The sequence below is a fragment of the Phaseolus vulgaris genome, chromosome 9, assembly GCF_051622355.1.
Source record: "Phaseolus vulgaris cultivar YP4 chromosome 9, ASM5162235v1, whole genome shotgun sequence".
Classification (NCBI taxonomy): domain Eukaryota; kingdom Viridiplantae; phylum Streptophyta; class Magnoliopsida; order Fabales; family Fabaceae; genus Phaseolus; species Phaseolus vulgaris.
Genome location: NC_143506.1, coordinates 29,048,609 through 29,061,062, shown reverse-complemented (window position 1 = coordinate 29,061,062; position 12,454 = coordinate 29,048,609). Strand labels below are relative to the sequence as shown.

At 37.1% G+C, this 12,454-nt stretch overlaps 1 protein-coding gene across 1 annotated transcript; it reads left to right on the top strand.

Annotated features, from left to right (window-relative positions):
- Positions 1-8,480: 8,480 nt before the first annotated feature.
- Positions 8,481-12,201, top strand: LOC137821152 (putative cyclic nucleotide-gated ion channel 16). Its single transcript, XM_068625614.2, has 6 exons — positions 8,481-8,982; positions 9,751-9,972; positions 10,219-10,532; positions 10,655-10,766; positions 10,912-11,148; positions 11,377-12,201. Exons 1-6 carry the CDS (start codon positions 8,539-8,541, stop codon positions 12,142-12,144), a joined length of 2,097 nt encoding a protein of 698 aa, XP_068481715.1. The 5' UTR covers positions 8,481-8,538; the 3' UTR covers positions 12,145-12,201.
- Positions 12,202-12,454: the final 253 nt, after the last annotated feature.

Genomic DNA, 12,454 nt, shown 5'->3' with positions numbered 1-12,454 from the left:
ATTTGGTTTGTTTATATTTATTTGTTGTTTGATTAAATTATGTTATTGAATGATATAGTACTTTTTATGAATTTTTTTTATTAAAATTAATTTAAAGTACGTTTTAGGGTAACTGATGAGAATCAAAAAGATGTTATCAATAGAAGAAATGGACAAAGGCCAAAGCATTTAAAGTTCTTCTTATTAGTCTTTGCAAAAGATGAGGCCCAAGCCCAAAGCCCAAGAAGGCCCAAGCCCAAGAAGCCCAAGTCCAAACCATGAGGGGCAAGGCCAAACATTAAATAAAAGAGCATCATTTGAATGACTCTTGTAGGAGGTGTGGATATTAAATAAATAGGTGTGAATGTATTAGAGAGAGTCACATTGTCCATGTGACTTAGTAGGGGGGTGTAGGTGTAGTTTTTAGGAAGTGTCATAGTAGAAAAAGGTCACACCTCCCATGTGACTTGTTTTTTGTGGGAATTTCAAATGAGTTCATTTGAATTTTCCCACCTATTTTTCAGCACCTCTTAGGCTATAAATAAGGTGCTTGCCTTTGTAAAATTCAGATTTAGAATTTTATAGTAGAGAGACTATACTCAAATTTGGAGAGAAATTGTGAGTCTTGAGTCTTCTTCTTCCTTTGCCTTATCTTGTGAGCTATGGTGAGCTTCAAGTGGCGGCATTCCATCACTTATCTTGGGTCAAGGAACCAAGTGGCGTGAAGTGTCTTCCAATTCTCAAAATCCAGCAAGCTTCTTCTATAAGTGTTCTTCCTTCATGTTCTTTCAATTCCATTCGGTAGATTAGCTTTGTTTGTTGTTTCTTTTCATTTCTACTGTTTGAATTTCTGTTTTCCAGCTTTGCTTCTAGTTTCTGTTCGGTGCAGTAGTTTATTATTTCATTTTTGTCCAGCTTTCAATTCTTGTTCTTCATTCCTTGTGTTTTGATTCCATTTGACAATATATGGACTTCCATATGAGTCTTGGTTGGTGCTAAGTCTTGGTGAGTTCTTGAATTAGAACATTGATCCAATTCTAAAGTAAGGTGCCATTTATGACCAACTCAAGTTGCTCCTAAGAATGTCAAAGAATCATGTATTCTTGTAGTTACATTCACATCATGTCAGGAGGTGAATTCATGTCAGGAGGTGAATTTCAAATGAGTTCATTTGAATTTTCCACCAAAAACAAGTCACATGGGAGGTGTGACCTTTTTCTACTATGACACCTCCTAAAAACTACACCTACACCCCCCTACTAAGTCACATGGACAATGTGACTCTCTCTAATACATTCACACCTATTTATTTAATATCCACACCTCCTACAAGAGTCATTCAAATGATGCTCTTTTATTTAATGCTTGGCCTTGCCCCTCATGGTTTGGACTTGGGCTTCTTGGGCTTGGGCCTTCTTGGGCTTTGGGCTTGGGCCTCATCTTTTGCAAAGACTAATAAGAAGAACTTTAAATGCTTTGGCCTTTGTCCATTTCTTCTATTGATAACATCTTTTTGATTCTCATCAGTAACTGTATTGGTGTACTTTTACACCGATACGGTAACCGCATTCGGTATGAATTCAGAAAGAAATTATGACGAGGCAGAGATGGTACATTTTGAGGAAACAATTGCAATTTATGACGATCTTGTTGCGGCGAACATGAATTTAATTTCACAAATCGAAGAACAAATAAAAAATAATAATGAAGGTGCATCAGTCATGATTCTTTGTATGATTGCTTTTGGATTGAAATTGTTACGCACGGTGCCTACTACAAGCAACTGTATTAGTGAGTCTCAACCACAAAAAGAGCGTCGCAGACAAGAATTGATGGAGTACTTGGTTCACATTGAACAATCTCGTCACATTATTCGCATGGGACCGGAAGCTTTCATTAAATTATGTGAACGAATACGGGGAACTGGACATGTTAAAGATGCATATCGATCAACCGTGGAAGAACAAGTAGCGAAATTTCTGCACATTATTGGGCATAATGTGAAGAATCGAAGCGTGTCATTCTTTTTCCATCGGTCTGGAGAAACAGTTTCCTGTCACTTTCATAATGTTTTGAGTGCAATTTTAAGGTTGGAGGGGGAATTCTTAATCCAACCAAATGGAACGGTTGTAGAACCACACATCCTTAACAACAGTCGATTTTCCCCTACTTTAAGGTTTGTTGATAAAAACATTACTTGAAATTATGTGTAATGTCTTCTTTAGTTTGTGGTTAATTAAAGTTATGAATTTTTGTTTACATTAGGATTGTTTAGGGGCCATAGATGGGAGTCATGTACGTGCTAAGGTTGCACGTGCTGATGCGCCTCGTTTTCGAGGGAGAAAAGATTGGCCAACCCAAAACATATTTGCAGCCTGTGACTTTGACATGAAGTTCACATATGTCTTAGCCGGTTGGGAAGGAACTGCCTCCGATTCAAGGATATTGAAAGATGCTTTGGTACGAGGCGATCCTTTGGTTATTCCAGAAGGTTAGTTATAGGGGATTGGGTGTGCAGAAAAATTAAAAGGTTGTAGTAATATATACTAACCCAGTTTTCCACAATCTTTGTAGGAAAATACTATCTTGGTGATGCAGGTTTTATGTTAAAACGAATTATAATAACACCTTATCGCGGGGTGAGATACCATTTGAAAGAATATTCATGAAGAGGGCCACAAAATGCAAAAGAGTTGTTTAATCATCGACATTCATCACTTAGGAACGTAATTGAGAGAACCTTTGGGGTGCTTAAAAAACGTTTTCCAATTATAGCTAGTGGGACTGAGCCACATTATGATGTGGATACTATGACAAAAATTGTTTTAGCTTGTTGTATTCTGCATAACTTTCTACGCGGGATCGACAATAATGAGTCTCTGCTTGAAGAAGTAGATAATGAATTGTTAGAACAAGATGTCCAACCAAGCACCACCCATGCTCGTGAACATGATTACGGGATAGGGTGTGATATTAGGGACGCTATAGCAAACGAAATGTGGCAAGATTATGTAAACAAATAATTTAATGAAATAATATATTTTCTACCATTTTTCAATGTTTGTCATCCTAACTTTATTTAAGTTAATTAGATGGATCGCGGAAAAAATGTGGCTTCAAATTCATCAGGTTCTTATCGAGAGTTCACCAAGTGGACGACGGAGATGGACCTAATTTTGCTCAATGCAATGATTGACGAGGTACGAAAAGGGTGTAGAATTGATGGTAGCTGGACCACTCAAGGATACACTAACATAATTATGGCTTTAAATGAGGCTGATTTATCGGGTCTTAAGAAAAATAATGTGAAGAACCGGCAGAAAAGCCTGAAGGATAGGTGGGAAATCCATGATTTGTTTAGTGGATTGAGTGGTTTCGCATGGAACCAGACCACCAAACTTTTTGAAGTCGAGGACGAAGTTTGGAGTGAGCTGATTAAGGTACAATGATAAGTACTTTTTTACGTAACAATTACATTTAACTTCACATTTCGAATAATATAATAATATGTGAAATGTATGTAGGCCAAACCATCTGCGGCAAAATGGCGTTTCAATCCCATTCGCCATTATGACCTCATGGAGGAGTTGTGGTCTAATGATAGAGCCATGGGAAGTCGGGTGAGGACAGCTTGTGACATGAATTCACCTCCTGACATGACCAATTTCAGTATCAACCTTGGGGAGAATAATATGAATTATATCTCCGAACAACCGAACTTTGAGGAGGCAGATGACTACGTCCCACGATCACCTGCTGCTCAATTCCAATCTAGTGACACTCCTTCAGACACACCATCGAACACTCCTTCTATGCCGTCTGCTGGCTCTGTGGGCACATCCTCATCCCGAGGATCAAAGAGAAAAGGCCCCACTATGTACGGCATTGATGAACAATTTGCAATGTTGAATACTAATCTTCAACAATGCGTGTCATCAATGAAGGATGGAAATGAAAATGCCTCTCAGTTAGTTAATATTGCTCGTGCACAGGCAACGACAGCTCAAGATATAGCTGCCGAAATTAGACGAAGAAACGACCTATATGCTGAGCATGTACACCACCATCGACGTCATGCCTCATACCAGTACTCAGAGTCTGATATTTGGGCAATGCTCGTGGAGCTAAACATTCAAGATGAACAACTCATGGATCAATGCTATGAGTTTTTATGTGACCATCCCGGAAGAGTTAAGCAACTATTTGGGATGCCATATGAGCGTCGAATGACAAAATTGTTTGGATTTATGACTAGGCATTGATTTCATATCTCTGCGTGGGGGTTACCTTTAATTATTATTAATCTAATATTCGACTGTCTTTGTTAGTAGCTGGACATGTAATATTTGACTGTCTTTCTTAGTTATTGGGCATGTAATATTTGACTGTCTGTGTTAGTTATTGGACATGTAATATTTTGCTTTGTGAACTTCTACTTTCATTAGCAATGTAATATTTTGGTTTTTGAACTTGCATTATTGCTTTATGATATTATGTTAACTTCTGTTTAGTTATTTATTGTAGTAATTGCATTATAGATGGCATCATCATCCCACAAACGTAACAGAATCCGTAAGGGTAAATCTCCAGCAGAAGATGTTGACATTCCTCCTCCACCAACGAGGATTCCAGAAGTTCTTGATTATTCAAGATACTTCAGTACCAGGCGTCAAATGGTGGTTTTTGAAAAGAACTTTCACGCAAGAGCAGTATTACCACCAAAAGTGATGCATACTCCATTTTTTGCTGGTCCAGGATTTGAATTCCAAAATCTTCTGAATTGGCAAGGTTTACAACCTTTTCTTGGAATTAATCTTCCGTATTATGAGGATTTGGTAAGAGTATTTTATACAAATGCAAAATTCACACCTGCTGGTCACCTTGCCATTGAGATTTGCGGAAAAATGATACACATTAAAGAAATAGATTGGATGACCATTGCTCATCTACAGTATGACGGTCTTAAGTTAACCCCTGGGACGATACCTGAGGAACTGAATTTTGATCGAGGTCTAGCATTATCGTCCATGATTCGTGAAGATGTTGAAGGTCAAAATCTGAAAAATGTCGGTAGTCAGAAAATGAATGACCGACTGTTGCATTACACATGGGTGCATATCTTGTGCCCTCGAGGAAGCAACTATGCACAACTGCTGAATGAAGATATTTTCATGATGTGGTTAATCAAGAATAATGTACGCATTAATTGGCCTCATTACATAATGCAACACATCATCAAATGCTGGGATAACAAGATGCCTCTCCCATATGCAAATTTGATAACGAGGATCTTGCAGGTGTATGGCTTTGACTTGTCCAATGAACAAGCAATAATGCTAGGCTGGAATCATTACTTTGGCAAAAAAAGTATGAAAAAATTAAATATATTCCAGGTCAATGGCATATGGCAACTTGGTAGACCCCAACATGCAAACGAAGAAGATGATGAAGAGGATGAATTGCCAGCACAAGATGTTGAAGGTGGTCAACCTGAGGAGGAAAACCCCACTCAAAGGGAATTGTTAAATCAAATTTTGTCCGACATACAAAACATGAATACCCGAATGGACAGAATGGAGGTTACTCTGGCTGACATTCGACGTCATCAAGGCCATTGAGTGTGTTATTATTATGTTATTGTCATTGTTATTTTTATTTCTAAGTTTCATGTTGAACATTGATGAATTGTGTTTGTTATTTTTGACGTTGACATTGTTATTGTTAAGGTTTTATGCTACTTTTCATGCTACTTATTTACATAATCATATTGTTTTTAATGCAACTTTTTTACCATCTTATTACTTCGACAGCATTGGTTAAGTGTCATTAATGTCTGCGTATCACAACACGTCGTCATCTAGTTGTACTGGTTGTAGTGTGCAAAAACGTGATACTTTTACCCATGCTACTGGGAGCACAAGTGCCTTCGCTGATCCTATTTGTGATTGTGGACAATTTGCTGTTTTGAGAATAGCGACAACACAAAAAAATGCTGGAAATTTTTTTTGGGGTTGTCCCAACTACAAGGTAAAATTTATTCAATTACGTTTCAAACAAACTTAAATTTTAAACTTATTCATTGTTCAATTTTATTGTTTTCTTCAAAACAGATTAGAAGTGGCATGGTTCTAGGCTGTAATTTTTTCAAATGGTGCATTGAAGACGTTGCCGATGAAAAAGATGAAATTATTATCATACAACGGAATAAGATATGTCTTCTAGAAAACCGTTTGAAGGTCTCCACAAGAAGGATTCAAATGTTATTACTGGGAATGTCTTTCCTTTTTCTAATTAACATTATTATGTTCTTCATGTAATGACTTTATATTATATATTTTGACACCTACTTAATATTCATGTTATATTCTAAATTTCTATTTTCTTTTTAAAAATATATTCATTTTGCTATTCATAATAATGAAAATTATTATTAAAATTAATTTTATATATATTTGTATATATATATATAACATAATTGATAAAATCATTTATAATATTAAAATTATGTAAATAAATTAACTTAAATAAAAAATAATTCTTAATTAATAAAATGTTAAATAATATAATTATACTTTAATTTTAAACTATAATTAACTAAAATATGAAATAGGATTAATCATTATTTATTCTTTTTTTATATACAAGGGTAAAATTGTAATCTCACAAACTTTACTATTCAAAATAATTTATAATATTCTTACAACTATCACATCACTCACAATTTTCAATAAACTTTCCTCACACATCCACTCTAACATACCCCCCAATCCAAACAACCTCAACTTTTTTCACACTTCCACTCCCACTCACCCTCAACTTTCCACTCCCCCACACCCTCTAATTCAAACACACCCTAAGTGCACTTTGCAGAGCGTCTGAAGAATCTTCCCAACATCTATTCCTAGATTGTGTCTATGCACAACAAGTTTGGTCTCTATGTTTCAGGTGGATAGGTATCCTGTTTGTCCAACATAAGGACCTTATCACTTTGAGAACTTTCATCTAGTTCATTTGTCTATCAAGCAGAGAATCAGGTGTGGAAAGGAATGTGGCAGGCAATTGTACTATGTATTTGGAAGCAAGGAAATGTTGTTATCTTTAAGTAAGGGGTTCCTGACGCTGAAGAAATATTTCACTCGACTCAACTTGGTTATGGATGAAACAAAAGGTGAGTTCTTTTAATTATGCCTTCTCACATTGGAACTTGAATCCTGGTCAATGCCTTCAAATTTTTTTTGCTGGAGAGGTTGTAAGAATGGGTGCAGGAGCAGGAGTATGTTGTTCAGTAGGTGCTGGAAAACAATTATAGTTGAGCGGCTACAAGGGAAGGCGATATACCAGTTAAAGTTTCTGCATAATTATGAAGAGAGGGCAGCAGTCTAGCCAGTGCTTATGTAGAAGATGGAAGGTGGTTAGGAGTTGTCTATAAGGGTCTAGATGTACCTAGTATTAGGACAACTTCAGGAAGGATGGTTTGTTCCAGCTGGAGTTTGAGGTGGAGGAAATCAAGCAACTATCTTGCTTAGAGGCTGTAATTAGGCCGGAGCAGCTAGAGGAAAAGTTTAAGGAGCTGTAGAATTATTTTGGAATAGCTACCAACGATTAATCAAAATACATTGGAAAATGGAAGTTAAAATAAGAGGAAATATGTTCATAGTTGTAGCTGTGTAGAATTTTATCTTAGCAGCAGGCCCGTTTTGTTGAGGAGTATGGAAGGAAGCATATGAAGAGACGTTTGAAGAGCCAATTAATTGAAGTGTTTATCCAAACCTTGTTACCTAGTTGATGGGCTGTGTTAAGGATAAGCTGATGTCCTGTTTTTACTCTGTTCATGTAGGCAGGGCTCAACTCTCTTTTTGCTAGAATTTTGCTGGGAGTGTGCTGGGCATAGGTGCAGAGGTATAGAGGTAGTATAATAATAATTAAATTAGAAAATAAATTAATTGTAATTAAAATATTATTTTATTGATTGGTGAAGTATATGATTGTTACTGTGGTGTTAAAATATTACTACCCGCACTATTACTAGACTGCCTAATTGTTGGAATACTATTTACACATTTAGATGAATAAAAAAATAGTTACATGTCAAAGTAGAAAATAAATCAAACATAAAAATAAAATAAAATCACATACAGTTAAGTCTAATTAAATTCTTACATTTAACAATGGAGGACATATATTCAACCTAATTTATAAATATCTCTCTGCATAATTACCATTCCATACAGTGAACTTGGGGTTCTGTTTCAACATCTCACCAACCTTAATATTTCTCTACAACAAAGAAATGAAATATTTTAATATTTTATTATGACGTAATTAAAAAAAACATAAGGCAAAACATGCACATAAGATGAACGTATGTTGCTATATTTATCGTGGTTTTTTCCTCATTTAACGACCCAGTAACCCTCCGCTACTTTTTCGGAATCCTTTTATGTCTCTTCCTTGGTGATTTCCCGAGAAAGTTTGGTTTTTATGGTGACATCATGATCTGGAATATCTGGGGTTGGTTGGTGGTCGCATGGTAACGAAAGAAGAAAAGAAAGAGCCACGATGAGCAGCGATTTCTATCGACTCGCAGTTTCATCGCACTTCAGCAGTTTCCCCAAATCCTTCTCTCTGCGAAAGAAAGTGCCATGGTGGTACCAAATCCTAAACCCTCGATCAAAGTTCGTTGCCAAATGGAACCGCACCTTCCTCTACGTCTGCATTGCAGCGCTCTTCCTGGACCCTCTCTACTTCTATTTCCCCATCACCGGAGACAAGGCCTGCATGCAGACCGATCTCCTCCTCGGAGTCTTCGTCACCTTGTCGCGTACCGTCGCCGACCTCTTCTTCCTCTTTCACATGGTGCTCAAGTTCCGCACCGCCTACATTGCTCCCACCTCTCGCGTTTATGGCCGCAAAGAACTCGTCACAGACCCTCGTGATATTGCCTCACGCTACCTCAAATCTGATTTCATTATCGATCTCCTTGCAACCCTTCCTCTTCCTCAGGTCATTATTTTCTTTTCCCTTCTCATATTCCTTCAACTATTCAGCTCTGTTATGTATGTAACTTTTCTTAGTAAATTACTTTATGATTGTACATATTTTAAAAAAAAATTACAATAATTTTATCCATCGAAATATCTTTTATAATTATTCGTTGGTATATCATGAAACCTCTTGTATATATCGCCATTCAGTGTTTTCCACACTCCACAAACATTTCACACAATTACACTTATTCAACCATTTGCATTTAAAAATTAGAATAAAATAATACAATTTGAATCTTTTAAATTAGGAAATAAAGTGATTTTGATATTGGATTTCTACTCTAGTTCCATTGCAGCTGAATTACGAAAGTAAAGTGATATTTTATGTTATGAGAATTCATGTCATAATAATCATGGATTGTTGTTGCCTTTGTAGAATTTTCCATAACAACCATATTATAGTCACAGTTTCAACTGTAGATCTTAGTTTAAAAGTATGGTTTAAAAGCTCGTGTGGATTAAAATTTTGTATTTCTCGTACTTGAAATCGTTAAAACCAACATCAAACAACGTGCATTATAAAAGGAAAAATTTGCTATTTTTTAGATTGCATAAAGGTGAAAAGAATAGAGAAATAGAGAGGGAATAAAGAGAAGATGAACGAGAATTGGATAGAAACAAGATAATGACCTAGTTTTAGTTGAAGCGAAGAAATCGAAAAACTTATATAGGTGATTTGATCATTTTTGAATTTTCAGATATAATTTATTTTCTTGTGTTGCAGATAGTGGTCTGGTTCGTGATTCCGGCGGTGAAAGATTCTAAAGATTCTACGATGGCTCATGTAAACCACACCCTGTCCTTGATTGTTCTGATTCAGTTTATTCCTAGGTTGTTTCAGATTTTCCCTCTGCAACGGAGAATCTTGAAGACTAGTGGACTTATTGCCAAAACTGCCTTGGCAGGAGCCGTATACAATCTTGGCTCCTACATGCTCGCCAGCCATGTAACTATTCATACATACTAATTCCATTTTCCAAAGAAATTAATAATACATTATCAAATTTCATTAGGAGAAATGCAAAAGAAAAGAAAATTGCCAGTGTAATAAATAAATTATCAAGAGGTGAACTTTAAATATATTTTAACTTTATAAAATTGATTTATTATAAGATGAAATTTATAAAATTTATAATACTTAAATAAAAAGATATGTTTTTTTTTATATTTTGAAATATTGTTGTCAGTGCAGGTTTTAGGAGCTTCGTGGTACGTGGCATCAATTCAGAGGCAGTACGACTGTTGGATAATAACCTGCAAAACGGAGATGAACAAGACGCACTCACCATCCTGTAATCCATCGTTTCTGGACTGTACTAGCCTGGAATACCGCGAAAGGCAAGCTTGGTTCAAACACAGCAGAGTTCTAAGTGATTGCGACGCCCTCAACAACAAAAACGAGTTTCAGTTTGGACTCTTCGCTGATGCTTTTACTGACCACGTTTCCTCATCAAGATTCGTCCAGAAATACTTTTACTGCCTCTGGTGGGGTTTGAAGAATCTAAGGTACATTCACCTTCCATCTAGTTCACTTTTTCCGTATTTGATGTTAAATATAATTTTTATTTGAAATTGAAGACATCGTTACGGTTCTCTAGTTCGTTTTGAATCCGTTTTCATATGTGCAGTTCATACGGACAAAATCTTCAGACTAGCACTTACAGTGGTGAAACGTTGTTTTCGAGTTTCATATGCATAGCAGGTCTAATCCTGTTCGCGCATCTCATTGGTAACATGCAGGTAAAATAATTGCAAACCCTAACACTTTTTAATGCATTCGCTTTTAACACAATTTTTTTGTTCATTAAAATTAAAACTCCTCAATAACTATAAAAATGAAAAACATGTTTGAAACTGGGTTGATTTTTCGTTTTATTGAAAAAAGAATTATCTGCAATCTTCAACTGCAAGAGTTGAAGAGTGGAGACTTAAACAAAAGGATACAGAAGAGTGGATGAATCACCGGCAGCTTCCAGAAGAACTGCAACAACGTGTTCGAAGGTTTGTTCAATATAAATGGCTGACTACCAGAGGAGTAGACGAAGAAGCCATTTTGCGTGCTTTACCTTTGGACCTTCGCCGCCAGATTCAGAGGCATCTCTGTCTTGACATTGTTCGTCGGGTAAGTATCTTCTTACATCACTACAAAATAACATCTATGCATGTAAATAAAACATTGCTGATTTCCCTTCAAATGGATTTTTTTGTGAAAAATATCTGAAACCCGTTTTTTAAGACACTATCTTAAACGTATTCCATGATCAGTAAATATTTTGATGAAGTTTAATCATTGAGAAAATAGAATAAAATGGAGATGGAGCCCTAATTGTGGTGGTGTTGATTGATTCAGGTTCCATTTTTCGGTCAAATGGATAACCAGCTTCTGGACGCAATATGCGAGAGGCTGGTGTCGTCTCTGAACACGAAGAACACGTACATCGTGCGCGAAGGCGATCCGGTGAGGGAGATGCTATTCATCATAAGAGGGCAGGTGGAGAGCTCCACCACAGACGGTGGCAGAACAGGGTTCTACAATTCCATCACCCTCCGCCCGGGCGACTTCTGCGGCGAGGAGTTGCTCACGTGGGCCCTCATGTCCTCCTCCAGCCTCAACCTCCCCTCCTCCACTCGCACCGTCAAGACCATCACCGAAGTCGAGGCCTTCGCGCTCCGAGCTGAGGACCTCAAGTTCGTGGCCAGCCAGTTCAAGCGCCTCCACAGCAAGAAGCTGCAGCACGCCTTCCGCTACTATTCCCACCAGTGGCGGGCCTGGGGTGCCCACTTCATCCAGGCGGCGTGGCGCCGTCACCGCAAGAGGAAGCTGGCCTTGGAGCTGCTGGGGAAGGAGAGCCTGTTCTATAGCAATGTATTGGAGATAGAAGAAGATGATGATGAGGTTGATGTTGGTGATGGAGGTGGTGCGAGTGAGAGTTCGATTGCGCATAGTGTGGGGGCTTTTCAGAATCTTGGGGCTACCGTTTTGGCTTCTAAGTTCGCCGCCAACACCAGAAAAGGAAAGATTAAGAAGGTCAAAATTAATCTTCCCGATTCTGATAGTTTGAAGATGCCCAAGATGTTCAAGCCTACTGAACCCGATTTCTCCACTTTCCACGATTAACTCAGAGTATATGCATACATCACTCAAAGATTGATTCCTTTTTTTTGTATATATCTAGTACAACACAAACAAACAATTTTCTCTCACTAATTGCTCGCCTTTGTAATTATTTAGTACATTGATACATGTTCTATTAAAAGATTTTAAGGGATCTTTTTGAGCCATGGTCACTTGAATTTTGTGCGCATCTTTTCCCTATTTATAACGTTAGAATGATTATTTTAATGTCTTGCCTGATTAATTGGGCTTGAACTTTCTATGAAATCACATGTTATTCAAGGAATTTGAAGGTCACGATAGTTTGCTTTAG

Bases quoted from the DNA above. Each gene is read 5' to 3' on its own strand.
- LOC137821152 (XM_068625614.2), top strand. From the start codon at position 8,539: ATGAGCAGCGATTTCTATCGACTCGCAGTTTCATCGCACTTCAGCAGT. The intron at 8,983-9,750 runs GTCATTATTTTC...CTTGTGTTGCAG, and splicing joins CAACCCTTCCTCTTCCTCAG to ATAGTGGTCTGGTTCGTGAT. The intron at 11,149-11,376 runs GTAAGTATCTTC...TGATTGATTCAG, and splicing joins GTCTTGACATTGTTCGTCGG to GTTCCATTTTTCGGTCAAAT.